This window comes from Salmo trutta, chromosome 4 (assembly GCF_901001165.1).
Source record: "Salmo trutta chromosome 4, fSalTru1.1, whole genome shotgun sequence".
Lineage (NCBI taxonomy): Eukaryota > Metazoa > Chordata > Actinopteri > Salmoniformes > Salmonidae > Salmo > Salmo trutta.
Genome location: NC_042960.1, coordinates 12731056 through 12756224, shown reverse-complemented (window position 1 = coordinate 12756224; position 25169 = coordinate 12731056). Strand labels below are relative to the sequence as shown.

At 43.2% G+C, this 25169-nt stretch overlaps 1 protein-coding gene and 1 long non-coding RNA gene across 4 annotated transcripts in view; one reads left to right on the top strand and one right to left on the bottom strand.

Annotated features, from left to right (window-relative positions):
* LOC115191318 (zinc finger protein 528-like) overlaps positions 1-24746 on the bottom strand; it is a 44218-nt gene extending 19472 nt beyond the window's left edge. The window contains exons 1-6 of one of the 3 annotated variants that reach the window (XM_029749194.1): positions 24235-24746; positions 21959-22089; positions 21596-21760; positions 5537-5701; positions 4395-4503; positions 2739-4167 (exon numbers count right to left, since the gene is read on the bottom strand). In XM_029749194.1, the coding sequence (XP_029605054.1) occupies positions 3209-4167; positions 4395-4503; positions 5537-5701; positions 21596-21760; positions 21959-22089; positions 24235-24523 (1818 nt within the window). In that variant the 5' untranslated portion in view covers positions 24524-24746 and the 3' untranslated portion in view covers positions 2739-3208. Of the gene's footprint in view, positions 1-2738; positions 4168-4394; positions 4504-5536; positions 5702-8125; positions 8288-8467; positions 8518-21595; positions 21761-21958; positions 22090-24234 lie in introns of those variants that run through there. The other 2 variants (XR_003877635.1, XM_029749193.1) reach the window with 2 other exon arrangements.
* On the top strand, positions 9337-11332 carry LOC115191407 (uncharacterized). The gene is made up of 2 exons (XR_003877665.1): positions 9337-9455; positions 11132-11332. It is a non-coding gene; the product is annotated as an uncharacterized LOC115191407 (long non-coding RNA).
* Positions 24747-25169: the final 423 nt, after the last annotated feature.

Sequence of the window (25169 nt, the reverse complement as noted above, 5' to 3'; positions counted from 1 at the left end):
AAAACCTGTTTTTGCTTTGTCGTTATGGGGTATGGTGTGTAGATTGATGAGGAGAAATAAGGCTGTAACGTAACAAAATGAGGAAAAAATGAACGGGTCTGAGTACTTTCCAAAAGCACTGTATAGTCAGGCGGTTGCAGATGGGTTATTAGCAATTCCGGGCGGGTGCAGGTGAACAAACAGCTGACCCACGCACCACTAGTTGTCACCATATTAGCTAACGTTATAGCAGTGCCGTTTATGATGAGGGAGGACTTTTTTTTTCATGAGCATGGCCTTATTTCTATTACAGCATATTGGATGACTTTCATTCATATTCCATTCACCCAGTTCAATGTAACATTGATAGGTTTAGGCTACTGCATGATACTCAAATTTTCCCTATACCCATTATGAAGTTCCTACCACCTAGCCTATGAATGAAAGTTTACAAAGTAGGTGCACACAGGTCGACAGAAATATTTGAGGTGACAGACAGATACACATGGACAGACAGTGACACATTCAATACCGCATTGCACACTCTTGCCTGCATCTAGCTGATCTAATGTGCAATCATTCGTCTAACAGTTGCAAACGAGAGTTTCCATTGGACAAATTCAGGTATGTTTATCCCCGTTTCGTTCCATTTGATTCCGCTTAAGAAACGTTTTTCAACAGAATGGGCGGAATGAATACACCCCTTATCACGCGTAAACACAGTCCACTTTCATAGCGACCATGTTGTATTCTATTACAAAACAGTGTTTTAATCAATGATTTGGTGGCGTAAATATATTTAGCAGTCTTATCTAAAAAGGATCACTTTTTTTAATGTTTCACTATTAAAAAAAATATGAAATTCAAGTCCTCCCCTTCCTCCTATGAGGAACCTCCACTGGTGTGATGAGATCAGATGTGATCTATACTAGTCTCAATGAAAGTCTTAGAATGAAAAGTCACATTTTGTGTTTATTAAACATAAACAAGTGTTAAATACACCAACAGACACCTGTCTAAACTCCAAATCTGTATGATAAACTACATTCATTTTCTCTTTAAGTGTCTTTGGAAAGAAATTAAGTAGTTGAATGGCATTTGTGAACATCATATAGCCTACGCAGTACAAACACAATATGTAACAGACTTTTTAGGCTTATAAATGCCTTAAATATCACACAATGTCTGGATGCAATATTCTACCCAGGAATATTCAAGACTGTTACTCTCATTATTCCAAATGCATCTGCTGACAAAAATGACAATTCATGTTTGTCTTTAATTCAGGGTTTGAGTGGTATGGTTACTTTCTATGTTATAGAGTGGAATGGTTTTCTATTGGCGTATCCTGAGGTAGCTCCTCTCTGAGAATCTCTTCCTACAGTGTGTACAGGCGAACGGCCTCTCTCCCATGTGGATCTTCAGGTGCATCTTCAGCTGGTGCTGGCTGGAGAATCTCTTCTCACAATGGGGTCAGCTGGAGGATTTCTCCCTTGTGTGGACTCTCTGGTGCCTCTTCAGGTTGCCAGCATGGGCAAAGTGCATGTGACACTGGGTACAGCTGAAGGGTTCCTCCCCATTGTGGACACCCCTATGCCTGATAAGGTTACTCAGGAAGGAGAAGCTCTTGTAACACAGCTTACACTTGAAGGGCCTCTCCTTGGTGTGAACGGTCTGGTGTTGCTTCACATAGTTTGCCTCAGAGAAGCGCTTCCCACACGTGGGGCAGGCATACGGTTTGTCGGCGTCCGTCCTAATGCGTCGCTTCCCACGTTGTGACCCAGAGGAGGTAGAAGCAGGAGCCACCACCCTCAGGTCGTTAGTCTTTGAGCTCCCTCCTTGACCTCTAGCCATTGTTTGGGTGTTGTTGAGATTGGGTGCTGTGTTATAGGCTAGGTACCTCTTGTGGTGAACGCCCATCCTGACCTTGTCTGTATTGGTGGGGTAACCATGAGGTAACTGAGGAAGGCTAGACCCAGGCCTCCTAGGAACCCAGTCATTAGGCATTAGATGAGACCCTGAAGGAGAAGACAGACTTCCTGTTAGACTACCCCCAAGGGGTTCACCCACCACCGTATGTGAAGGCTGAAGCCCAGGGTGACCTTCTCTGTTCATCATGGATACTGCGGTGTTTGTATCATAGGAACAGGAGGGTCTATCTCTATCAGCCCCAGGCCCTGCTTCATCTCTGCACTGAGACTGTGAAGAGAAAGGTCTGGGCTGCAGACTGGATCCCTGACTGGAGCCTCTGTCTCTCTGATGACCACCAGGACTGAGGTTGTTCAGTCCACCTGTCCACTGGTTGTGTTCTGTGTGGTGGTGGAGTCTCTGTCCCTCACGGTTGGGTCCTGGTTCCAACTCGGGAAGGAAAAGTGATGGCTCCTGATCCAAAGTACTAATCCGGGGCCAGGGTTTGTGCCCAGCCACCTCAGAGGTCCAGTGTCTCCAGCCAGCAACACCGGATATCAGCAGGTCCTCATGGACTGCGGACTGTAAACACAAATTGTACAGAAAAGCATAAACGTTTATATAAGAAACTCTGCTGTACACACAGAAACATGACATTATAAAATGTTAACCACAGTCAAGCCCATCTCTAACACTGTGATTGAAGTACCTAACAATATGGAGCCATTGGAGTTTATTATAAAAATTGTCCGTATGTGTTGATTTAAGAATTAAGTATAATGTTTTGGTTCGACTGAAATAAGGGAAACTCAGTCCCTGCAATGATACAAAAATAACCAAGTCAGTCAGCACAGAGTTGATTTTGTATTTAATTTCACAAAATGGTCATACACTAAGACAACTTGAAGTATAGTACTTTTATTACACAAAACGATACGTGACAAATATAATAACTTTTCTCACTATGGTAACACTTGACCTTTTCTGTAAATCTGGTACCCTCGCTTTAAAAAAAATGAAATTTGGAATACATTGGAAAAGGTTCAACATTACATAACACACAACTTCACTACTTCATGTGAAGTAAACATGAATTAAGGCACCATCATTATCTCACTATAAAACACCAGTATCAACCTAAGTCACTCTTCATCAGTGAAGCATTTTTACAGACACCATCACACCAACCATCACCATATCATCTACTCTGCTTCATCATACTCATTCTTTCCTCAGTTCACCTCATCCAGTTCCCTACTACATCCAAAACCAACAGAATTAACTACAAACTAGCTAGTACTACATGACATGTTACTATACTCTATACATGGGCCATGTGCATTTTCTGCTGGTGTATCCTAAGGTAGCTCCTCTCGGAGAACCTCTTCCCGCAGTGCATACATGCAAATGGCCTCTCTCCCGTGTGGACCTTCAGGTGCATCTTCAGCTGGTGCTGGTGGGAGAACCTCTTCTCACACTGGGGGCAGCTGAAAGGTTTCTCCCCTGTGTGGACCCTCTGGTGTCTCTTCAGGTGGTGCTGATGGGAGAACCTCTTCTCACACAGTTGGCAGCCGAATGGTTTCTCCCCCGTGTGCATCCTCTGGTGGATCTCCACCTGTTTGGGGAAACTGAAGGCTTTCCCACAGAATGAACACGGGAAGCGCTTCTCTTTGCCACCGGATCTACTGATAGCGTCACTACTACTGTCATTTGTCAATGGGCTGGTGCTGCCATTTAGTGATGAGGCACTGGCATGGTCTGAGGTCTGGTTTAACATTAGGAGAGTGTGAGGATGATGAAGGCCAGGGAGTGTCTGTGTTGTTGCAGGGTCCATGTTCCAGTTGATAGATCCTATAGAAGGCAGGCTGAAGGCAGCACCTGTTAGGGGGTTAACCTGAGGCGCCATCAGTCTCTCTGAATCACAACTATAGGAGCAGGACGGAGCATCGCTAGCCGAGTCTGTGTCTGTTCTCTCCCGCCTCATATGGACACCTCCCTGTCCCCGCAGACCAAATCTACGCCTCGCCCTGGTCACAGCCAGTCTGTTGTCATGGAGACTAAGATCGGTTGTTGTTTTGTGTCCCACTATCTGTTTCTGGTTAACAGTGTTGTTCCCCAGCCCAGAGTTGAGGACGCTGTCCCATCCACTGACCTCCACTATGTCACCTCTGGTCCTGGCCTGCTCAGTGATGTTGTCCCCTGGGCGCTTGACTGCACTGGTCTGGGTCTGGGAATCCAAGATGGGAGCCCAGTCTCCTCTGTTAGCCTCCAGCCAACCACCTGCAGGAAGAGGTTACAAAATAGACTTTACATGGCAGAGAAAACTCTACGTATGTCATTTTTTTACCTGGTCAATCACCTGGTCAAATTCATACATTATAATGTGTGGTTTTATATGTAAACATAAGTTGCATTTATGAATGAAGAAAAAAAAGAATAGCCAGGTGCATCACTATTCCCATTGAAGATCTATTACTGTATCTAGGCTATATGTATTTCTCTCTTACCTTGCTCCCCCATCTTTAGTCCACTCGGCAGGTCAATGCTCTGTGGTCCATCTTCTATTGTCTCCTCTTTGACCAGCAGATCAGGCTTCCAATCCTCCATGTCTACTGACTGTAAGAGATACAGAGTGAGAGGATGTTGGATCAAGAAATCTGATATGAGCACCCTGCTATGGAGCATCTTCTGATTGGGCAATTAGGGATTGCTGTGAGTACTATGCAAACGTATTAGTTGATTTGATTACTTGACACTCTTTAACAGTTTGATCATTTAAAAGGCATAGTCCCACACTTAAGACAAAATGAATCAAGACCTCATTAGTTCATTTGATTACTTGACAGTTGTGATGGATTTTTTTTTTTACCCCGTTTCCTCCCAAATTTCGAGGTATCCAATTGGTAGTTACAGTCTTGTCTCATTGCTGTAACTCCCGTATGGACTCGGGATAGGCGAAGGTCGAGAGCCGCGCGTCCTCCGAAACACAACCCAACCAAGCCGCACTGCTTCTTGACACAATGCCCACTTAACCCGGAAGGCAGCCGCACCAATGTGTCGGAGGAAACACCGTGCACTTTGCCTGGCCCGCCACAGGAGTCACTAGTGCGCGATGGGACAAGGACATCCCTGCCGGCCAAACCCTCCCCTAACCCGAATGATGCTGGGCCAATTGTGCGCCGCCCCATGGGTCTCCCGGTCGCAGCCGGCTGAATAAGCTAAATCATGCAAATATAACTTGCCTCCGTAAATATATAAGAGAACTAACAGGACTGCCCCTGTAGAGCTCACTTCAGACCGATACCTTATGCATCTAAGTTTGACTGTGACCTCTCAGCATGCTGGTAATAAACATTGATTCATTTAAGATTGACTTCGAGTGTCCCATGTGTAGAATTTCCACGACACACTCTTTAATGGTTTGGCAATTCAAAGGCATGGTGCTACACTTAAGACAAAATTATTAAAACCTGGGCCTGTATCCACAAAGTCTCAGAGTAGGATTGCTGATCTAGGATCCTTCCATATAAATCTTATTCATTATGCTCTAAAAGACACAACTGATCCTAGACCAGCACTCATAGTCTGAGTGGCTTTGTGGATATGCCGCTGACCTAAAACCATTCAGATAGTAGTTCAGTGGGCTCACCTCAGTGAGACTGTGTGTGGATCTGTGCCGCTCAGCTGGTTCCTCTGTGGGTTCAGGAGGAGGTGTAGTCTGGTTGTCCTCCATGACCATGTTCCCCTCAGGGTTCCCCAGACCCTCCTCACACCCCTCCTCCTTCACCAATAGCACCTCTGGTCCCTCCTCCTCCTGGAAGAGACAAATGATACAGATTACACAGACATACACTCCCTCAGGTACGTACACACAGATAATAAACACTTTCAACATGGAGTGTTTACCCATCCCCACTACGTTTGAGTCCTATACTGTAGTCACAATGACTTCATTGTTGTAAAACCCATCATGGTGGATATAAATATGATGTGGGTAAAATAAAGTCAGCTATGATAAGTCAAAAGTCATCAGACAAACCTGACAAAACTATTCTGATGTGTACAGTAGGTGTTTGTTGGTGTGTGGGTATCACAGGAGGTTGGTGGCACCTTAATTGGGGAGAACAGGCTTGTGTTAATGACTGGAGCGGAATAGGTGGAATGGTATCAAATACATCAAACACATGGTTTCCAGGTGTTTGATGCCATTCCATTTGCCATTCTCCTCTCAGCAGCCTCCTGTTGTGGGTACGTGTAGGTATATTTAGTAAGTGCAAAATGTATATTGGTTAAAACGTTGTGTTTATGCAGAATATGGTGAGATCAGATGTGATGTATACTAAAGAGTCTCAATGAAAGTCTTAGAATGAAAAGTCACATTTTGTGTTTATTAAACATAAACGAGTTCTAAATACACCATATGAAAACCACACATACACATGTCTCAGAAACAAATCTGTATTTACTCGATAAACTGCAATTCTTTTCTCATTAAAAGTGTCTTGGGAATTGTTTGGGTAGTTGAAAGTAAGTAATGGATTTAACATCAAATGTACAGTACAAACACAACATGAAACAGACTCATTAGGCTTATATATGCCTTATATATCACACAATGTCTGGATGCAATACTCTACCCAGGAATATTCAACACTGAAATCTGTTACTCACATTATTCCTTGTTTAGCCTCATGCTTCAACACTCTTAGTTATTGTGGAAATTGACCCACTACTGCTGTTTACTTTGTGCATCTAAGTCAGAGATCATCAACTAGATTCAGCTATGGGCAGATATCTTTCTTGCAGATGGTCAAGGGGCCCGGAACATAATTATAATTTGTAGACTGAAAATTGACCGTAAGAAGCCCTAACAGATAAAATATAATAATTTCAAACCTTGATTAAATTTGTATATGATCACATATATCTTTCTATTAGGCATGGGAATACTCAGGAACAGATTTCCAAAATTAAAATCAATTGGAACTGATTTGCTGGTGTTTTTATGTCCAACAATAAAAACAAATACAAATGTATTAGTTTTAATTGCTCAGAAAACTCAACCGTGGCCCGCCAGTTGGTGAACCCGGATCTACGTCATCTCGCTGAGTCTACCTTTACGTAGTGTTGAATATTCTACCCAGGAATATTCAACACTGAAATCTGTTACTCTTGTTATTCCAAATGCATCTGTGGATCTTTTCTGCTGACAACAATGACAATTAATGTTAGTTTTTAATGCAGGAGGTGACCAACACGTCAGAAGCTATAGAGTGGAATGGTTTTTCTTCTGGTGTATCTTGAGGTAGCTCCTCTCTGAGAACCTCTTCCCACATTGTGTACAGGCGAACGGCCGTTCTCCTGTGTGGACCTTCAGGTGCGTCTTCAGCAGGTGCTGACGGGAGAACCTCTTATCACACTGGGGGCAGCTGAAGGGTTTTTCCCCTGTGTGGACCTTCTGGTGCCTCTTCAGGCTGCCAGACTGGGCGAAGCGCATGTGACACTGGGGGCAGCTGTATGGTTTCTCTCCTGTGTGGACCCTCTGGTGGATCTCCACCTTCTGGGCACAGCTGAAGCCTTTGTTACAGAACATGCAGAGGAACCGTTTCTCTTTACTATTGCCTGATGTTGCTCCCCCTCCCCGAGCCTGGGCTCTAGCCCTGTCGTTTGAGTTTAATACCTGATCGAAAAGGATACGCCCGTGTGAATCGGAAGGCCCCATCGACGTGGACACTAAGCTTTCCCTGTAATCTAAGAAATCTCTGCCCTGTGAGTGTCCATCACCTAGGTGACCATCTGCATTCCATGTGGGGGGAACGTCGCCCTCCACTTTCACAGTCACTTCATCTACAACTAGACCCTCCCCTTTCTTATCTAGGCACCCTTCAGAGTACACACTACTACTGTACCGATTCCAGTCTCCTCTAGACAGATCAGTCTGTGTCTCTAAACCCAAGGGCATGTTGCCAGGGTCCACCTCTGTAGTGTAAGAACAACACGGATCATCGCCAGCATTTAACACATCACCTGAATCGGGATTGGAATGAACCGTCTTCGGGCTCGGGTTACTGTAAAGTAAATATTCTGCGCTTGGAGCAGGAGGACACCCCAGTCCCCCCAGCCCCAGTCTCTCCAAGTCTGACCTGTGGTCAGATCCTGTGTGTAAAAGCCTTTGTGTTACAGTTAATGTCTCTGTGACGGTCTCTGACTTGAGGACGGTGTTCAGCGTTCCACTGACCTCCGTGATGCTGTGTCGGGTCCTGGGCTGCGCTGGGGCGGGGTCCTCCGTGGCTACAGGGAGCGCACCAGTCCCTCCAGTCTTGATGTCTCCACTGTGCCGTGGGTCTTCCTCTTCTTCAGACCTATCCAGCTTGACCCCAGGACTTTCAGCCTCTGCAGACTGACCCAAGAAGAGAGGAGGCTATTGGATAACAATGTCATAGGGAAGTCTCACAAGCTCCTCTATGGCAGATAAATTAGGATGTACATGTAAGGAAGTGAATAGCTGAGGGGAGCCTTTCTGAAATAAACTGGGCACATTTGATGTACTGTAATTTTGATGTAACACTATTACACTAACCTCTATCATGATAACATGCTGGGTTGAGGTTCCACTCCCCTCATCAACAGTGATTGGTTGGTCATCTCTCCATGTATTGTGTCCCGCTGGCTTCACAAAGCTCCTGTGGCCTCCAGTGAGATTTCCTTCACCTGAGAGAGTGATTGGGGGAAAAGAGGTGGTTAAATTAGGTACTGTCAATGCTTACCTCTATGTTGTAGACTATTGACAGTTTTAACAAGATCTAGAATTGGCAAGGATGTAAGGTAACACTTCTCATAACTTATTGATATACTATTTATTGATTTATGTATTATGTTCCATGTATCACATTGTTTTCATTGAGTAAATAATAGGAAATGCAGTAAATCAAGAATCTGGTTAGAATATGATGGATAAGTAATCAGAGGAATTATTGCATACTATCCAAAAACTGACCAAGACCAAATTCTGGGTAACACATCTGAACACATGTACAGAGGGGAATGGGGCTACTGTACTGAGCTATATATGAACATCACAGGAGGTTGGTGGCAGCTTAATTGGGGAGGACAGGTTCGTGGTAATGGCTGGAGCAGAATTAGTAGAACGGTATCAATGTATTTGATGTCATTCCTTTTGCGCCGTTCCAGACATTATTATGAGCCATCCTCCACTGATGTACCTCTTGCGATTCCTCTGTATCGGTCGAGGATCTTGACACTACTGGGACGACTGGCGAGGACGCGCTCCCGTGCCGTCTTCAGTTCCAGTAGCTGTAGTTTCCTCCGCAATGTCCTGTTTTCTTTCTGGCTTTGAGTTATTTCTAAACGAAACACTGCATAGTCGTCGTCTACGAGTTTACAGATATCTGCCACGGCTGCATTCGCTAGCACCTCCATGATGGAGGCTATTTGAGTGTGAAAAACCATACAGTTAGCCATTGTTAGCTAACGTTTGCAGTTAGCGTTACCTAGATACCGTATATCGAACAAGTCCTTTTTCTAACGCGAATTAAAGACTACCTTGGGTGAGTATGTAACGCTGTTAATTTCAATTAGTCATACTTTGAGTTCCATGGTGTTAATAAACGTATAATTAACGACAATAAAAACGCTAACGTGGAAATTGTTCCTGGTCACTGTTCACTTCCGTTTACTTCTTCTTCTTCTATGAAGTTTAACGACGGCTGGCATCCAATTTGTTGCATTACCGCCGCCTACTAGACTGCAGTACAACTCCCTTATTTTTTGCTTGAAAAATAAAAATGTAAAAAATAAATACCCAACCATCTAACTCACTAATTTCAAAATTATATAAAATAAAAATAGCACCACCCTACTCCACTAATTAACTGTATTTATTCCTACCTCAAGCCGTCATCCTGAAAGGATGGGACATCACCACTTAACACACCCTGTAACTCTTCTGTCAAGTCTCGCACACCAAAATACATTTTTGCAGCTGCCACCATAACCTCAATTTTCTGCGACTTCCGTTCCATCCCTGCAGTACAGTTTATAACCATTGCTATAAATGCTAAAAATCCAATCTTACTGAAACTTATATACCTTTTTAGCCTATCCCTCTGTACTGGTACAGATCTACTACTCACATCACTCCTCTCAGGATCCCTCCCCCTTGACCCATCTTCCTCTACTTTCTTCACTGCCTCAGCATATGACAACTTCTGCACTACTCTAACCCTGGAAACCTCAACCTGCCTCTCTCACACGGGACATTTCTGATCCCATGTCCCATGGGCACCCCTACAATTAACACATACCACTAATTTCCCCAATGCTACACATTCCTTTGTCTCATGCCCTTCTGCACACTTCTCACACCTTGGACCCTCCCTCCTACACACTGCTGCCACAAGCCCATAAGCTTGACACCTGTAACATCGGAATGTATTCGGCTTATACACTCATACAGGATAACTTATATATCCAAACTTCACTTTGTCGGGCAAAGACTCAACTTCAAAACTCAAAAAAACAGACAATGACTCTTCTGTTTCCCCACTCTAGCCACCCTGTCTGCTTCGCATCAAACGACGAGCATCACAAACACCGGGAATCTTTCCCCTCAGCTGGTCAACTTTTATATTTACTGCTACCCCAGTTATCACTCCTTTCATTGGTGCCCTTTTCTTGAGAGCGAAACAATTCACTCTTCTTGCCCCCATTTGTTTTACTCCGAGCGCCTTCTCCCTCTGACCAACAGAAACACAAACAATTATCACTAGACCACTTCTGGTTACCCTCACCGATTCCACGTTACCCAACTATTTTTTCACCCACCGTGAGACCACAAATGGATCAGCCAAAAGGCAAGAGTCCACTTTTTCCTTAAACTTCACTCCTACTGTCACAAACTCATCTTTATCCTGACCCTCGGTGCATACCCCGGTCTCCGATAACTTCCCCACACCTACCACCTCTGATACTTCGACCTCATTCACTTCCATTTCTCCTCCTGTCTTCAGCTCACTCTGCTTACACCTTCTACCATTCTTTAACAAACCATCTCCTTTTTTCCACCATTTTTATCCGACTCAAGCTCACCCTCTTCTTCCCTCTCTCTCTTAGACCTCCTCTCCCTCTCTTTTTCCCTCCATTCCTCGTCCGTTTTCCAAGTATACGTCTCCTTATGATAACACGGCACTACTCCTGACAACCATCTTGTTCTTGCTTTCTCTAGGGACTCCCTTTCCACCACCTCTAACCAACATCAGCGTGTCGTCAGCCAACCGTATTACTCGACCAGGGGAAGATCACTTGATGGAATGGCACACTTCGGTTTACACTGAAGAGAAAGGATATGAATGGTGGTGTCATAGCTCAAAGGGTGTGGCTAAATGAAGTGTATGCACGCTGTTTTTTGAAATACGATACTGATTATTACGTTACATGTCAAGTCTCCAATTCAAGTATCTTTCAAGCTCAAAGCAGATTTGTTTATAAAGAACAGTGTGTTAGCAAGAACATAGTAGAATAGCATAGAATATAATTATTTTATTCCATCTACATCACCTCATTAAGGTAAATATTCAACTGTACTTTATTTTACTAGGCATGTCAGTTAAGAACACATTTTTATTTACTATGACGGCCTACCAAAAGGCAAAAGGCCTCCTGCGGGACGGGGATTAAAAATATAGGACAAAACATACATCACGACAAGAGGGGATAACACAACACTACATAAAGAGTGACCTAAGACAACAACATAGCAAGGTAGCAACACATGACAACACAGCATGGTAGCAACACAACATGACAACAACATGTTTGCAACAACATGGCAGCAGCACAAAACATGATACAAACATTATTGGGCACAGACAACAACACAAAGGGCAAGAAGGTAGAGACAACAAGGGACAATCAGGGTTAGTTTGTCAGCTGGGGTGAAAGAGGAGCGATTACGATATAGGAAACCAAGTCTAGATTTAATTTAGCCTGCAGCTTTGATATGTGCTGAGAGAAGGACAGTGTACCGTCCAGCCATACTCCCAAGTACTTGTATGAGGTGACTACCTCAAGCTCTAAACCCTCAGAGGTAGTAATCACACCTGTGGGGAGAGGGGCATTCTTCTTACCAAACCAAATTACCTTTGTTTTGGAGGTGTTCAGAACAAGGTTAAGGGCAGAGAAAGCTTGTTGGACACTAAGAAAGCTTTGTTGTAGAGCGTTTAACACAAAATCTGGGGAGGGGCCAGCTGAGTATAAGACTGTATCATCTGCATATAAATGGATGAGAGCTTCCTACTGCCTGAACTAAGTTGTTGATGTAAATTGAGAAGCGCGTGCGGCCTAGGATTGTTCCTTGGGGTACTCCCTTGGTAACAGGCAGTGGCTGTGACAGCAGATGTTCTGACTTTATACACTGCACTCTTTGAGAGAGGTTGTTAGCAAACCAGGCCAAAGACCCCCTCAGAGACACCAACAATCCCACAAGAATGGAATGGTCTACCATATCAAAAGCTTTGGCCAAGTCAATAAAAATAGCAGCACAACATTGCTTAGAATCAAAGGCAATGGTGACATCATTTAGGACCTTTAAGGTTGCAGTGACACATCCATAACCTGAGCGGAAACCAGATTGCATACCAGAGAGAATACTATAGACATCAAGAAAGCCACTCAGTTAATCATTGGCAAGTTTTCCCAACACTTGATAAACAGGACAAAATAGAAATTGCCCTATAACAGTTAGGATCAGCTTGATCTCCCCCTTTAAATAAAGGATGCACATTGGCTGCCTTCCAAGCAATGGGAACCTCCCCAGAGAGGACAGACAGGTTAAAAAGGTCAGAGATAGGCTTGGCGATGATAGGGGCTGCAATCTTAAAAAAGAAAGGGTCTAAACCATCTGACCCAGATGTTTTTTGGGGGTCAAGTTTAAGGAGGTCCTTTAGCACCTCAGACTCAGTAACCGCCTGCAGGGATGAAACTTTGTAGCGAGACAGGGGATAAAGAGGGAGGAGCATCAAGGCCAGTCGCATTAGAAGGGGTGGGAGATGAGGAAATGTTGGATGGGCAAGGAGGCATGGCTGAGTCAAATAGGAATCCTGATGTAATGAAGTGGTGATTAAAGAGCTCAGCCATGCGCTCATTGGCAATAACAACCACATCATCAAGGGACATGGTTAGCTGTGAGGAGGAGAGTTTCTACTCCAGGTCTTTAACCGTTTTCCACAACTCCTTGGGGTTAGACCCACAGAAAGAGAACTGCTCCTTAAAGTAACTTACTTTGGCCTTCCGGATAGCCCGAGTGCACTTATTTCTCATTTGCCTGATCGAGAGCCAGTCAGCCTGAGTATGCGTGTGCCGAGCCTTTCGCCAAATGGAATTCTTGAGGTGGAGTAACTCTGCCAGATCACGGTCAAACCAGGGGCTGAACCTGTTTTTAATTCTCTTTTTTTTATGAGGGCGTGTTTGTTAACAATACCACTGAAAATATCAAAAAAGAAGGTCCAAGTGTCTTCAACAGAGGGGATCAAGCTGATTCTAAACCAATTTACAGAGGCCAGGTCATTAAGGAAGGCTTGCTCATTCAAGTTTTTTATCAAGGTTCTATGACAAATCAGGACAGGTCATTTCACTGAGCAGCCATTACAAACACAGGCTGTAAAACAGTGATCACTAAGGTCTTTACAGAAAACACCAGACTGATCCCTATCAGGATTATTTGTGAGGATAACTTCAAGGAGAGTAGACTTTTCTGGGTGTTTGGAGTCATTCCTTGTGGGATTGGTAATAATCTGAGAAAGATTTAGGGAGTCCCATTGCTTTAGGACTTGGTCAGGTGGTTTAAACATGTCCCAGTTTAGGTCACCTAGCAGGAAAAATGCAGACTTAGTGTAAGGGGCCAGGAAAGAGCTTAGGGCAGGTAGGGCACAGGCCAGTGCTGATGGGGGATGATAACACCCAGCAACAGTCAACAAAGAGCTATTTGAAAGTTGAATGCTTAAAACCAGAAAATCAAATTCTTTGGTGACAGACTTGGTGGAGACAACCAAGCACTGAAGGTGTTCCTTGGTAAAGATTGCCACTCCACCACCTTTGGAAGATCTGTCTTACCGAAAAAGTGTAGAAACAGAGAGATTAACATCAGTGTTCAAAACACTCTTTCTTAACCACGTCTCAGTAATGACCAACACATCTGGATTTGAGCTGTAAACCAACACTTTCAATTGATCAATTTTAGGTAATAAGCTTCTAGTGTTAATGTGCTGAAAACCCAGGTTTTTACAAGAGCAGAAATCAGTAAAGCAGATATCAGAGCACAAGTCTGAATTGGGGCTAGCAACAGTAGATGGGCCAGGGTGTACATGCGCATTTCCAGATATCATCAGCAGTAATACAATTAGGGCACAGCGGAGGACAGGGATAGCTCTGCAGTGTTGATTTTTTTATGACATTTGAATGTGCATCAGAAGCACATTCATCTAGCCTAGGTTTATCTAGCCTAGGTTTACTGTCTCTATAAAAAAAAGTATTTACAAGCCTGTTTCAAATTCAAGTTAACAAAGGGTTAATGAGGGGTGTTTGTTTGGGTTGTAAATTGGATTTGTTCTGACATTTCTTGAATTCTTGTTGTTCTTCCAGTTTTAAAATGTTTATTACATTTACAGATATTACATCTAGTCGTCTCTGGGATTCAAACCAGTGACCTTTCACTCTTAACTGCAGTTATTGATTGTTTTTGTACCTGTTTGACATTTTACCGCATTGTCAGGAGCTAGTAATATAAGCATGACCAATAAACTTTGATTTAATGTTTATTACCCTCCTAAACAAAAGTAAACAGGTCGTTCACTCTGACCCAGTTTGTAGAGACCAGTCATTCTGAACTATCAAGTACAGGTGGACTTTAGTTCATGTTTAATATTTCATCTCAATCATCACACAACCTGAAGGTAGCTTATGGGCCATTTACTGCAAACAGCTTGAGGTCAAGGACTGTAGACTAAACACAGTGACATGGTGATGTACACTGCCTTACTTATTTATTTGGACAGTGAAGCTTTTTGATTTGGTTCTATAGCCTATTCCAGCATTTTGGATTTGAGATCAAATGTTTCCTATGATGCGACAGGCAGATTATGTTGTGCCCAATAGAAATGAATGGTAAATAATGTATTGTGTCATTTGAAGTCACTTTTATTGTAAATAAGAATATAATATGTTTCTGAACACTGCTACATGAATATAAATGCTTCCATGATTATGGATAATAATTTTTTTATTTTATTTATTTCACCTTTATTTAACCAGGTAGGCAAGTTGAGAACAAGTTCTCATTTACAATTGCGACCTGGCCAAGATAAAGCAAAGCAGTTCGACAACATACAAAAATACAGAGTTACACATGGAGTAAAACAACATACAATCAATGATACAGTAGAAAAATAAGACTATATACAATGTGAGCAAATGATGTGAGATAAGGGAGGTAAAGGCAAAAAAGGCCATGGTGGCAGAGTAAATACAGTATAGCAAGTAAAACACTGGAATGGTAGATTTGTTATTTGAAGAAAGTTCAAAGTTAAAATATAAATATGGTGCAAAGGAGCAAAATAAATAAAATAAATAAATACAGTAGGGATGAGGTAGTAGTTTGGCCTAACTTATAGATGGGCTATGTACAGGTGCAGTGATCTGTGAGCTGCTCTGACAGCTGGTGCTTAAAGCTAGTGAGGGAGATAAGTGTTTGCAGTTTCAGAGATTTTTGTAGTTCGTTCCAGTCATTGGCAGCAGAGAACTGGAAGGAGAGACGACCAAAGGAGGAGCTGGCTTTAGGGGTGACCAGAGAGATATACCTGCTGGAGCGCGTGCTACAGGTGGGTTATGAATTATGAATGAATTGTGAATAATGATGAGGGAGAAAGCTACAGAGGCACAAAGAGAAGTTGCTGTAGACCACCGAGTGCTAACAGTAAGTATCTAGATAATGTGTGAAATGCTCAATGCTGTATGTAATATTAACAGAGAGGTATGTTTTCTGAGTGACCTAAATATTGACTGGTTTTCATCAAGCTGTCCACTCACGAAAAATCTTCAAACTGTAACCAGTGCTTGCAATCTGGTTCAGGTAATCATTCAACCTACATACAAACAGCACAGGAAATAAATCATCCACGTGTATTGATCACATTTTTACTAATGCTGCAGAAATCTGCTCTAAAGAACTATCCAACCCATCAGATATAGTGATCATAATATAGTGGCCTTATCTAGAGAAACCAATGTTCCAAAATTGAAATTGTGCATGAGAGATCATACAAGAGGTTGTGTAGGGAGTCCTATTTTGAAGATGTAAAGAATATTTGCTGGTCTGTTGTCTGTAATGAGGAGAAACCAGATGCCTCACTTGACACATTTATGAAATTGCTTTTTCCAGTTACTAATAAGCATGCACCCATTAATAAATCCTCTTAGGGATCCCTTACGGCTTGAATCCCGTTACCGGGATCGATTTAACAACATCCGGTGAAATTGCAGAGCGCGAAATTCAAAAATACTAAATTCGTAATATTAAACATTCATGAATATTTAAGTGTCTTACATCATTTAAAAGCTTAACTTCTTGTTAATCCAGCCGCTTTGTCAGATTTCAAAAAGGCTTTATGGCGAAAGCATACCATGCGATTATCTGAGGACAGCGCCCCGCATACAAAAGCATTAAAAACATTTTCCAACCAAGCATATGCATCACGAAAGTCAGAAATAGCGATAAAATAAATTGCTTACCTTTGAAGATCTTTTTGCAATCCCAAAGGTCCCAGTTACACAATGAATGGTCATTTTGTTCGATAAAGTCCTTATTTATATCCCAAAAAATGTCAATTTATTTGCCGCGTTTTATTCAGAAATACACCTCTTCCAACTCGACCAACATGAATCTAAAAAGTTACCTGTAAACTTTGTCCAAACATTTTTAACAGTTTTAGAAACTTTAGAGTGTTTACTATCCAATACTACCATGCATATGCATATCCTAGCTTCTGGGTGCCAGGCGTGCCGCTTCCAGTATCTCAGAAATGGCTGGCCTCTTGGGCTTATAATACATGACAGTGTCTAGGATTTACCGAGAATAGTGCGACAAACAAAAAACATCCAGTCAGTGGCAGTCCTGTGGGCGAAAACAGCTCATTGATGAGAGAGGTCGGGGAATGCCAAGAATCCTGCAAGCTAACAGGTGGGCCACAAACAGGCAAACACCAGCGCAGTACAACAGTAGTGTGCAGAACGGCATCTCGGAACGTACAACTAGTCGGTCCTTGTCAACTAGTCGGTCCCTGTTCCATAAGGTGTATTTTTATCTGCTTTCTAAATCTGATTCTACTGCTTGCATCATTTACCTGATGTGGAATAGAGATCCATGTAGCCATGGCTCTATGTAGTACTGTGTGCCTCCCATAGTCTGTTCTTGACCTGGGGACTGTGAAGAGACCTCTGGTGGCATGTCTTGTGGGGTATGCATGGGTGTCCAAGCTGTGCGCTAGTAGTTTAAACAGACACCTTGGTGCATTCAGCATGTCAACACTTCTTACAAAAACAAGTAGTGATGAAGTCAATCTCTCCTCCACTTTGAGCCTGAGAGATACATGCACATTATTACTTTTAGCTCTCTGTGTACATTTAAGGGCCAGCCGTGCTGCCCTGTTCTGAGCCAATTATAATTTTCCGAGGTTTCCCTTTGTGGCACCTGACCACACGACTGAGGTTAAAGTGAAGACTGTCAGATTTTATTTAAGGTTATTGTCATCCATAGGGTGAACCGTTTAGAAATGAAAGCACCTTTTGTACATAGTCCACTCATTTTAGGGGGCCAAAAGTATTGGGACAAGTTCACTTATATGTGTATTAAAGAATTCAAAAGTTTAGTATTTGGTCCCATATTCCTAGCACGCAATGATTACATCAAGCTTGTGACTCTACAAGCTTGTTGGATGCATTGCTGTTTATTTTGGTTGTGTTTCAGATCATTTTGTGCCCAAAAGAAATGAATGGTAATTAATGTATTGTGTCATCTTGCTCCTTTGCACCCCAGTATCTCTACTTGCACATTCATCTTCTGCACATCTACCATTCCAGTGTTTAATTGCTATATTGTAATTACTTTGCCACCATGGCCTATTCATTGCCTTAACTTACCTCATTTGCACTCACTGTATATAGACTTTTTGTTTTCTTTTGTTCTACTGTATTATTGACTGTGTTTTGTTTATTCCATGTGTAACTCTGTGTTGTTGTATGTGTCGAATTGCTATGCTTTATCTTGGGCAGGTCGCAGTTGCAAAAGAGAACTTGTTCTCAACTAGCCTACCTGGTCAAATAAAGGTGAAATAAAAAATAAAATGTTTTTGTCACTTTATTGTAAAGAAAAATAGAATGTGGATGCTACCATGATTCCGGATAATCTTGAATGAATCCTGAATAATGATGAGTGAGAAAGTTAGACACAAATATCATACCCCCCCCCAAAATGCTCACCTCCCCTGTTATTGTAATGGTGAGAGGTTAGCATGTCTTGGGGGTATGATATTTGCACATCTGTAACTTTCTTACTCATCATTATTCACAATTCATTCAGGACTAAGGGTGCGTTCGTAAATTCGCTCTGGCTATCTACTCCGATTTCGGGGCACTCTCCTCTGAGTGTGCCAGAGCGCAGAATAACTGATGAATTTACAAAAGCTCAACACCCCTTGAATATGGCCAGTGTCAGTAAACCTCAGCGAAAAAGCGTAATTCAATTGTTGCTAGCAGCAGAGTAACTGCTCTGGATAACATGAAAACAGCCTAACTAGCTATGCAAGGGCGAGTAAAATGGTCAGAGTGAGGTGTTCTCTTATTTTCGGGCTCCAGAGTAGCGCAGCGGTCTAAGGCACTGCATCTCAGTGCTAGAGGCGTCACTACAGACCCTGGTCTGATCCCGGGCGGTATCACAACTGGCCGTGATTGGGAGTCCCATAGGGCGCACACAATTGGCCCAGTGTAGTCTGGGTTAGGGGAAGGTTTGGCTGGTGTAGGCCTTCATTGTAAAATAAGAATTTGTTCTTAACCGACTGGCCTAGTTAAATGAAGGTTAGCTTGGGTGCTTGACTGCCGTTATGAGGTTAGAATGCTTGGATCAACCCTACTCCACCGCCAGAGCGTCCAGTATGCGCTCTGAACACTCCGCGAGCGAAACACTCTTGAATTTACAAACGGACAATCCGACAACACTCTGAATTTATGAACGCCCAGAGCGTACTCCAGATTACAAACACACCGTAAGAAAGTTAGACGCACAAATAGCAGTGTGTTTGTGTGTGACGCTTAAGAGGTAGCTCTTCATTTTCAAGCTGTTGGCTACATCCCTTTTCAACACACTAACACAATTCATGTAAATCTACATTTAAAAGGAGGGGGACACATTTGAGATTTGAAGCCTTGCCACAATCGGCGTCAGTTACACAGACTAGGCAATTTACACAGAGAGCAATTTGACCCGTCAGTCAAATACACGTGATAGTTGCTTTGATGATCAGAACGTGCAGTTGGACTGAGGTATGTTAAGGACCAGTGGCCGTTACAGACCATTTCAACTGGGGGGGCCAAGCTGGGGCCAGTTGTACTGTTAGAGGGGCCAGTTACATTGGACGTTATTGTTGTCATATCGTTTTCTTCACTGCATTGCAGGCATTAGCAGGCAAAAGACCATGTTCATAATGATTAGTGTTCCGCGTTGCCACTGTCTAATAACGGATGTAAAAAACTGAACGATAGCAAAAATTTGTCCAAAATTGTTGTCACAGGGGCACTGCCCCCCCCCCCCGAACCGCCCCTGTTAAGGACACGTCCAACTATGTCAACGATTTTAATTGGCTGATGCAGAACTTGTTCCAGGATATAATCTGATGAGACCAGCTACAATTTAGCGTTTTGTCACCTGCAAGTAAATCAAAGATTTTAATTGGCTGATACGCATTTTGAGAGTTAAATTGTTGCTTATGTTTCCCACTAAATTTGAGTTCTATACTGTAGTTACAGCATTACACTTTTTTAAACCCATCATGGGACATAAATATGATGTGGGTAAAAATAAGTCTGCTATTGAAAGTCATCAGACAAACCCGACTAAACTATGTTGACGTGTACAGTAGGTGTTGGGGTATATTATGTAAGTGTATATTGGTTATAATATTGTGTGTATGCAGAATAGGGCGAGATCAGATGTTATGTACACTAAAGAGAGAGTCTAAGTGAAAGTCTTAGAATGAAAAGTCCCATTTTGTGTTTATTGAACATAAAACAAGTTTTAAATACACCATATGAAAACCACACACACATCTCAACTAACAATCTGCATAAACTTGATAAATTCCATTCATTTCTCATGAAATAGTAGTTGAATGCAAGTAATTAAATAGGCACACAGTACAAACACAATATGTATCAGACTTTGTAGGCTTATATATCCCACAATGTCTGGATGCAATATTTTACCCAGGAATATGCAACACTGATATCGGTTCCTCTTGTTATTCCAAACGCATCTACGGATCTATTCTGCTGACAAATATGAAAATTAATATTTGTCTTTAATGCAGGATTCGATCTAAGCTGTCGAGTGGAATGGTTACTTTTTATGTTGTAGAGTGGAATGTTTTTTTTGCTGGTGTATCCTGAGGTAGCTCCTCTCTGAAAAAGTCTTCCCACAGTGCGTACAGGAGAACGGCCTCTCTCCCGTGTGGACCTTAAGGTGCATCTTCAGATGGTCCTGGCGGGAGAACCTCTTCTCACACTGGGGACAGCTGTAGGGTTTCTCACCTGTGTGGACCCTCTGGTGCCTCTTCAGGTCACGAGCCTGGGCGAAGCGCATGTGACACTGGGTACAGCTGAAGGGTTTCACCCCTGTGTGGACCCTCTGGTGGAGCTCCACCTTCTGGGGGCAGCTGAAGCCTTTGTTACAGAACATGCAGAGGAACCGTTTCTCTTTACTATTGCCTGATGTGGTTCCCCCTCCCTGAGCCTGGGCTCTAGCCCTGTCGTTTGAGTTCAATACCTGATCGAAAAGGACACCGCTGTGTGAATCTGATGGCTCCATCGACGTAGACACTGGGTCACAATCCCTGAACGCATGTATTGGAGAGTGGGTCACAACGTTTGTATTTGTCTCTAAGCTTTCCCTGTAGTCTAAGAAATCTCTGCCCTGTGAGTGTCCGTCTCCTAGATGACTATCTGCATTCCATGTGGAAGAAGCGTCACCCTCCACTTTCACAGTTACCTCATCTACGATTATAACCTCCCCTTTCTTATCTAGGCACCCTTCAGAGTATACACTACTACTGTACTGGTTCCAGTCCCCTCTAGACAAATCAGTCTGTGTCTCTAAACCCAAGGATATGTTGCCAGGGTCCATCTCTGTAGCGTAAGAACAAGACGGATCATCACCACCCGTGTCTAACGTGTCACCATCACCATCTCTACGGGAATGAACTGTTCTTTGGCTCTGGTGAAATACCAGTAAGTACTCTGAACCGGGAGCAGAAGAACAGCCCAGTCTCTCTGGGTCTGATCGGTGGTCAGATCCTGTGTGTAAGAGCCTGTGTGTTAAAGTCTCGGTGTCTGTCTTTGACTTGAGGACGACGTTCGGCGTTCCACTGACCTCAGTGATGCTGCTTCGGGTCCTGGGCTGCACTGGGGCGGTGATGGGGTCCTCTGTGGCTACAGAGGGTGCTCCAGTCTGGATGTCTCTGCTGTGCTGTGGGTCTTCATCTCCTTCAGACCTCTCCATCTTGACCCCAGGACCTGCAGCTTCTGCATCTGCAGACTGACACAAAAAAGAGAGGTAGTTATTACCGGTACATGAGTAGAATTGGATAACAATGTCGTAGAGTAAGTCTCACAAGCTCCCCTATGGCAGATGTACATGTAAGCAAGTGAATAGCTGAGGGGAGCCATTCTGAAATAAACTGGCCACATTTGATTTACAAAGTAACTAATTTTGATGTAATACTATGACACTAACCTCTATCACGATAACATGCTGGGTTGAGGTTCCACTCCCCTCATCAACAGTAATTGATTGGTCATCTCTCCAGGAATTGTTCTTCATTGGCTTCACAAAGCTCCTGTGGCCTTCAGTGAGATGTCCTTCACCTGAGAAAGTGATTGGGGGTAAAAGAGGTTATGTTGGCTACTGTCTGCTCAACGGTATAGACCCTTTTCTGTCTTTGCAAACACTACCGCATGAGAGCGAAGAATGAAATTTGGTTGCAGAACAAGGGGGAGTTCTCATTTTAAGGCTTGTATGAAAGTCCTGCTCAATAGAACATTGTAAGTGTATGACAACCCAAATATATGGCTCTGGTTACAATAGCCTCTTTTAGAATCTGAGAGTGAAATACTTGCACACGTCTCTATCATGTAGGCTCAGCATTCCTGAACAGTCCCATTTACAAGTCAGAATGTTGAACAAACATCATTTCAACTTATTTTACTTGCTGTCCACCGATTTTGTCCCTATGTCGGAGGTAATCTGATACAAAATATCCACAGGGAAGCGTTATCAACCCTACCTTTAGTAGGCTGGTCTGTATATTGGTTTGTATGAAAGAAATGCAATTCGCACTTGACAAACACTAGCACAATATGGCCGAGGATAACCGAACGGCAAACGCTTCCAGCTGACTACGAGGAAACGTGCTTCGGTCAACGTACATGTCAAGAGATTGAAAATACAAGCGTCAGAACCTACCGGCACCGCAAAGAGTCGGGTTAACAACCCTTTCCTGTGGATACCCTATCTCCACCTCCAAAAGGACCAACAGCATGAACAACCGGTAAAGTGTAAATATAATTTTATTCAACATACTGGCTTGTAGAGACTACTGCATCTTTTCATGGTTACATTAAGACACCATGGAACTAGCGTGAGATATGGGTCGGTACAACGCCACTGTACTCCAGATTTGACCTTTATCCACACTGCTCCATCGAGAAGATTGAAATACTGCTAGTTTTCCCGGAAACTGCCATTTTCATCCTCATGCTAGCTAGCAGTAGCCACAGCAGCCATTATGGAATTATGGAATTGCATGTCACGTTGGCTGACACTGCCATTCCATAATGGCTGTGATACACTACATGGCTCGTCGAACATCTCATTCCAAAAGCATTGCCATTAATATGGAGTTTGTCCCCCTTTTTGCTATTATAATAGCCTCCACTCTTCTGGGAAGGCTTTCCACTAGATGTTGGAACATTGCTGCGGAGACTTGCTTCCATTCAGCCACAAGAGCATTTGTGAGGTTGGGCGAGTAGACCTGGCTCGTAGTCAGTGTTCCAATTCATCCCAAAGATGTTCGATGGGGTTGAGGTCAGGGCTTTGTGAAGGCCAGTCAAGTTCTTCCATATTGATTTCGACAAACCATTTCTGTATGAACCTTGAGTTGTGCACGGGGGCATTGTCATGCTGAAACAGTTAAGGGCCTTCCCCAAACTGTTGCCACAAAGTCAGAAGAGCAGAATCATCTAGAATGTCATTGTATGCTGTAGCATTAACACTTCCCTACACTGGAACTAAGGTGTCTAGCCCAAACCATGAAAAACAGCCCCAGACCATTATTACTCCTCCACCAAACTTTACAGTGGGCACTCTGCATTTGGCAGGTAGCATTCTCCTGGCACCCGCCAAACCCAGATTTGTCTGTTGGACTGCCAGATTGTGAAGTGTGATTCATCACTCCAGAGAACGGTTTCCACTGCTCCAGACTCTTCACTTCCCAGTTCCAAACTGCCTGCTACTGCCTGCTACCGAGGACAGATTTTTTTTTTACTCGTTTCAGCACTCTCGTCCCATTCTGTGAGCTTGTGTGGCTGAAATAGCCAAATCTACTAATTTGAAGGGGTGTCCACATACTTTTTGCTGTGGCTACTGATTGGAGCCCCCCCAAAATAAACAATAGTCTCTACAAGCCAGCGTGTTGAATAAAATGTTATTTACACTTACTAACCATGATTGGAGCCCCAGTGCTGCTCATTGTAAACAATGGTAACGGTAGGGTCGGTATCTTCTGGCAAGGTGACCTGCTTTTATTCAGCATCCAAAAGTCGTGCGCATTTGTTTATTATATGATATTGAATATTTGCGCTAGATAGATCGTAATCAGGGAATTTGAATTATTGCATACCATCCAGAAACTGACCAAGACCCAATTCTGTTATACACCTGAATGTTCAGGGGGGGAACGGGGCTATAAGGAATGAATTTTATGAACGGCGACAGCCTTCTGAAAAATATACCTCTTGCCATTCCTCTGTATCGGTCGAGGATCTTGACACTACTGGGGCGACTGGCGAGGACGCGCTCTCGCATTGTCCCCTCTGCGCGCTCACGTGACACCTTCATTTCCAGTAGCTGTAGTTTTCTCCGCAATGTCCTGTTTTCTTTCTGGCTTTGAGACATTTCCAAACGAAACACTGCATAGTCGTCGTCTACGAGTTTACAGATCTCTGCCACGGCTGCATTCGCTAGCACCTCCATAATGGAGGCAATTTGAGTGTGAAAAACCATACCGTTACAGTTAGCCATTGTTAGCTAACGCGATCAGCTACCTAGTTAGCGTTACCTATATAATATATATTAACCAAGTCCTGGCACCAACGCGAATTTAAAACTACATTGGGTAAGTATGTGACGCTATGCAGTTAAAGGACTGATATTTTGAGTTTCATGGTGTTAATACACGTCTAAATAACAATGCTAACGTGGAAATACTTTTTGGTCACTTCCGTTTACACTAAAGAGAAAGGATCTTATTGGTTGACGTTATAGCTCAAATGGTGTGGTTACATTTAAAAGGTATGCGCGCTGTTCTTTGAATTACGGTACTGCTTATAGTGTCATTGTGATCTGGAGAGTTGCTACTTTCTCGTGTCATTCCTGGACTACTCATATGAATAAAGTCCGATTAAATCAACAAATACGAGAGTCAGTTGAACAAACGTTAAGGTTACAAGTAGTGGTGTTGTGCACATTTTTTTAGGTGGCGGAGCGCAACAAAAAAAATATTCTTCAATCAACGTTTGTACCGACAGATGTAGCCAATTGAACAGCGTGAAATGCATCCTTCAATTGCAACGTCTGCCTATGCCCACACTATGGATACGTTCGTAAATTCACTCTGGCTATCGACTTCGATTTCGGAGCATTCTCCTCTGAGTGTGTCAGAGCGCAG